General features: G+C 44.1%; 1 protein-coding gene across 1 annotated transcript; it reads left to right on the top strand.

The window, feature by feature from the left end:
* The first annotated feature begins 469 nt into the window (after positions 1-469).
* Positions 470-1438, top strand: LOC110719149. Its single transcript, XM_021898053.1, has one exon. It carries the CDS (start codon positions 470-472, stop codon positions 1436-1438), a length of 969 nt encoding a protein of 322 aa, XP_021753745.1.
* The last annotated feature ends 3545 nt before the right edge of the window (positions 1439-4983 follow it).

Genomic DNA, 4983 nt, shown 5'->3' with positions numbered 1-4983 from the left:
ACCATCTTACGCAAATATAATCCAACTCCTCAAAAATATCCAAACACCCAAGTAACAAGCAAACACAATGTTTTCCATTAGCTCAACCTCCAGCTCTTCTGATTCTGATCAATACGTAGAATTTGATCATTTAGTTGACGAATTTGTCACAACCCATCTACCAACTTTGTTGTATAACAACCAAACACAACCCTAACCCGTATCCGATGTTGAATGTGTTCCAGAGCGTAGAGGGGATACGAATAGAAGAGATAGGGAAAAGGGGCATGTTCAATTATTTAATGATTACTTTGCGAGTAATCCAGTTTATAGAAACAAACAATTTCGGCGTAGATTTCGAATGCAACGACCTTTGTTTTGTAGGATTATGAACAAGGTGGTCGAGGGGGATCAATTCTTCCAGTAGCGTAGGAATGCAGCTGGAAGGCTTGGGTTATCACCGTTGCAGAAATGCACCGCTGCGATTAGAATGTTGGCGTACGGTACCTGTCCAGATGCGGTGGATGAGTATCTGCGCATTGGCGAAACTACCTCCAGATTGGCTTTGCAACATTTTTGTCAAGGGGTTATTACACATTTTGAAGCTGAATATCTCAGAAGTCCCACCGACGAAGATTTAAGGAGAATCTTGCATCAAAATGAAATGCGATGTTTTCCCGGTATGATAGGTAGCATTGACTGCATGCATTGGGAGTGGAAGAATTGTCCTATGGCTTGGAAAGCGCAATACGCAGGCCGTAATAAAAATGCAACCCTCATTCTGGAGGTCGTTGCAGATCAAGATTTATGGATTTGGCATGCATTCTTTGGAATCCCGGGACCTTGTAATGATCTTAATGTCCTTTACCGATCTCCGGTCTTTGATGATGTTCTTCATGGTCGGGCACCTCCAATTCATTTCACCGTGAACGACCATGAATACAAGTTGGGCTATTACTTAGCAGATGGCATTTATCCAAAATGGGCTACTTTTCTTCAAGGTATAACACTTCCACAACTTCAAAAGGATAAATTATTTGCTGATAAACAAGCTGCAGCTCAGAAGGACGTTGAACGGGCCTTTGGGGTTTTACAGGCTAGGTTTGCCATTCTACGACAACCCTCCCTTGCGTTTAACGAAGACATATTGTGTGACATAATGAAAGCTTGTATCATTATGCACAACATGATTGTCGAAGATGAACGACACAACTATGCTCGGGCCAAAGTCTTAAGAAGGTACTATGAACAAGATCGCCCGCAAATTACAAGACCCACTACAAGTGCTACACTTAACAACAACGAGCCTTTTGAATTCAATGTTAGCCGACCGCCAAACGTTGATTTCGACACGTACGTCCATAGAAGAATGTCACTACGTGATAGAGACACTCATGTTCAATTAAAAGCGGATTTAGTGGAACACATTTGGCAAAAATATGGTTCTATTAATGAGTAAAAAAAATAAATTTGTCGTAAGATTACAATTTAATAGAGTATTAATCGTACGTTTAAAATCTAGGTTCGTTATTGGTTTGTAGTATTAAATGTAGTCGTAGGCCAATTAAATTTTATGTTGTATTAAATTTATAATTAATTAGCGATTAAATTTCAATATTATGAATGAATATTTAATAATTGTATTAAATTAAATAATAGTATAATTGTAATTAGTACCCATAAATATTCATTTAACCAAAACATAATAAATAATAATAGGGTGATGCGTAAGAGAGAGAGATATTGGTGGGGTATGTGAAAAAGTAGGAGAGAGATCGATGATCATTTTTTTTTGCTCACTAGTGGGATAAAATTTTCTCACTAAAAATGCTCATGAGCAAATTTAGTTGGGAAGAGAGAGAAAGTGGGTAGAGAGAGAATGAGGAGAATTTTTTGGGATTTGTTAAACATCGCCAACAAATTACTACATAAAGCCCACAAAATTCACTTGGTTTGACAATATTGCCCTTGACCTAAAAAAAAAACACTCACACTCTCATCACTCACACTCTCATTGCTCATCTTCTTTCAACCTCTCTAAAAAAAAAAAAATTTCAAACAACGGCAATGTCGAGGCGGCAAGGCAAGGAATTGGCGGCGGCGGCGGAGGGAAGGAGGTCCCAAGGAGGCAAGGTACAATTTGTAAAAAAAAAAAAAGGAAAAACCGCCGTGACGGAGGTGGGGCGCCCTGGCTGGACGCCCAGCCAGCGGTGGTGGCGCCAGCTGCAGACGCCGCCACCAGTAGGCTGGCGCCTGGGATGGACGCCATAGCCACGGTTGTGGCGTTTATTCAAGGCGCCGCAGCCGTGGCTGTGGCGTCCAGCCCAGGCGCCAGCCCACTGGTGGCGGCGTCTGCAGCTGGCGCCACCACCGCTGGCTGGGCGTCCAGCCAAGGCGCCCCCCCCCCCCCCTTTTTTTTTTATATATTTGTTTTAAAATATTGTTTTTATTTATTTTTTTTATTTTTTTTGTGTAATATCTTTTTGAATTGTTTTTATATTTTGTTGTTTATTTTTATAAATTTTTTCAATTTTGTTGTATTTTTTCTATGTTTATATTTTGTTTACAATTATTTGTTTGTTTTTTTGTACATTTTGTGTAGAATTCACTGGGTCGTCATGGTGCGGGGAAGAATGTAGAGCTTCTTAGTAGAAGCTATTCAGTGGAGAGGTCGGGGCATAGACATGTCAGATCCCGTGGTATTTCGGCCTCAGCTCGTAGAGAACGGATCCACCGTTGGGATGAGGATGACGATGACGATGATGATGCTGAGGAGGGTGACCAGGAGGAGGAGCAGGAGGAGGGCGCAGATGAGGATGAGGATGTGGACGATGGCAGTGGACCGTATGATGATTACGGTCCATTCAGTCAGAGGGTTGATGACATGTACGAGACACATATGGTGGAGGTGCGTAAGGGTAGGGGTGGTAGGTTTGTTAGTAGATCTGGCACATCATCTGCGTCCACTGTATCTGGGGCAAGCAGGAAACGGTCGAGGGCCGGTAATGATTCTTGGGTTGTTAGGAGTGAGGTGCCCGGTGGGCCTGTTGACGGGAGTGTGATTCCTAGCTTTCTAGGACACATAGCTGCCCGTATTTGGGAGGACCAGGAGAGGCCTTCAGTTACGGGGTTGTTGAAATGTCATACCCGGGAAAAGACTTGTAGCTTTTTGCGTACATGGGCTGAGGCTTGGCCGGCGGAGAGCGAGATGTTCGAGCGACTGGAGGGCACTGGGGTGAATCACGTTCCTGCCACCATGCACGATAAGATTGACAGTACGCTGATCACGACTTTCATTGAGCGATGGCAGCCGGATACAAACTCTTTCCACCTTCCGTTCGGTGAGATGACGATCATGTTACATGACGTTGAGGCCATTCTGGGGATTCGTGTTGAGGGTAAACGACTTTGTGCTGTGGCTGATGCGGATCAGGCAGATTTGCTGGCGGAGTTGTTGGCGATGGACAGGGCTGCACTGTACACCGAGGCGCTAGGTGTTTGGGAACACGGAGGTGTGAAGATCGCATCCGTGTTGCAGCGGTGTTTGTACCCAGTGCACGTAGGACGCACGACGCACAGCTGAGTGCTTATGTTTTTCTACTCCTCGGATGTACCTTGTTTCCGGATAAGAGCGGCGGAAACAAGCTCAGGCCACGCGACATAGTAGAGGCGTGTGACCCCGACAGTGTAGGCCAGTTTTCCTGGGGATCGGCTACGTTGGCGTATTTGTATCGCCAACTAGGATTTGCGAGTCGGGCTGACGCGGCAGGTATCACTGGGTGTCTGACTCTATTGCAGACCTGGATATACGAGTACTTTCCTGCATTGCGACCACATCGTGACCCAGTTCCTATTGATGAGGGGATGCCGCGTGCTTGTGCGTGGAGTCCGCGCTCGGAGAAGAAGTCCGTTGACCGCCTCCGATCGATACAGTTATTTCTTTCACAACTAGTTTCGCAGCAGGACTTAAGCCGCTCAGATGTCGATGACCCTCTTCATATACTATCATCTCATGGTTGTGATACCCCCATTTAGAGTAACCAATCACTTCCCAACCGTCACGACTCCGTAATTGTCGAACCTTTACTCTGAACTCACACCCACAACCTTTCCGCTTTGTATCAAACCGAGTGGCTGTACGAAAATCTCTTTCTTCTCTTTTGCGATAACGGTCACATCTCAAAATGCGATCCATTCTACCATCCCGTTGAGATTTATGAGTTACTAATACCAAGCAAAATCCAGCTGCAATTGCAACCTGTTTTGCCCAATCAATCGCCTGTTGAGCTTCTTCGAATGGACCATCATGTCCAAATATCCCACTGTAATCATTTCCGTCTCCACCATAACCCTACATCAATTATATATTACAATAAATACATTTAACGGATAATACATTTAATTTCTATATTTACACAGAATTAACACAAAAAAAAGCATAATTATATATAATCAAACTTAATTTTTATAAAAACCCAATTCGAATTTTCAAACTAAATTTAAAAATATACCATTTCGAATTTTCAAACTTAATTTTAAAAAAACCTATTTCGAATTTTCAAAATTAATTTAAAAAAAACCCATTTCGAATTTTTTTAAAAAATCATTTTCGATTTTTTTTTTAAAAAAAAATAAATAAAAAACAACAACAAAATCAAAAAAGAAAAAATAAGTAAATTAATTTATAAGGGTGGCGTCTGCCAGGGCTGCCACAGCCACTGGACTGGCGCCTGGCAGGGCCGCCTCAGCCAGTAGAGTGGCGCCTGGCCAGGACGCCAGTCTGGTGGTCTGGGCGTCTGGGCTGGACGCCACTCTGGTGGTTCTGGCGTCTGCCTTGGACGTCCAGGCTACGGTTTGGGCGTCCATCCTAGGCGCCGGAGCCACTCCGACGGTAAACCATGAATTTTAACGGTGACTTACCTCGTTTTCCGTCGACGTCGACGTACCTCCGGCGTCCCCCGCATCTCCGGCCTGCCCTCCGGTCTCCCCCGGCGAGCCAGTACG

This window comes from Chenopodium quinoa, unplaced genomic scaffold, assembly GCF_001683475.1.
Source record: "Chenopodium quinoa cultivar QQ74 unplaced genomic scaffold, ASM168347v1, whole genome shotgun sequence".
In the NCBI taxonomy this organism is placed as follows: Eukaryota; Viridiplantae; Streptophyta; class Magnoliopsida; order Caryophyllales; family Amaranthaceae; genus Chenopodium; species Chenopodium quinoa.
Note: the sequence above shows the minus strand (reverse complement) of the source record. Positions and strands in the feature narration are given on the sequence as shown.

What these genes read in the sequence shown, in the direction of transcription:
- LOC110719149 (XM_021898053.1), top strand. Translation starts at nt 470, where the DNA reads ATGTTGGCGTACGGTACCTGTCCAGATGCGGTGGATGAGTATCTGCGC.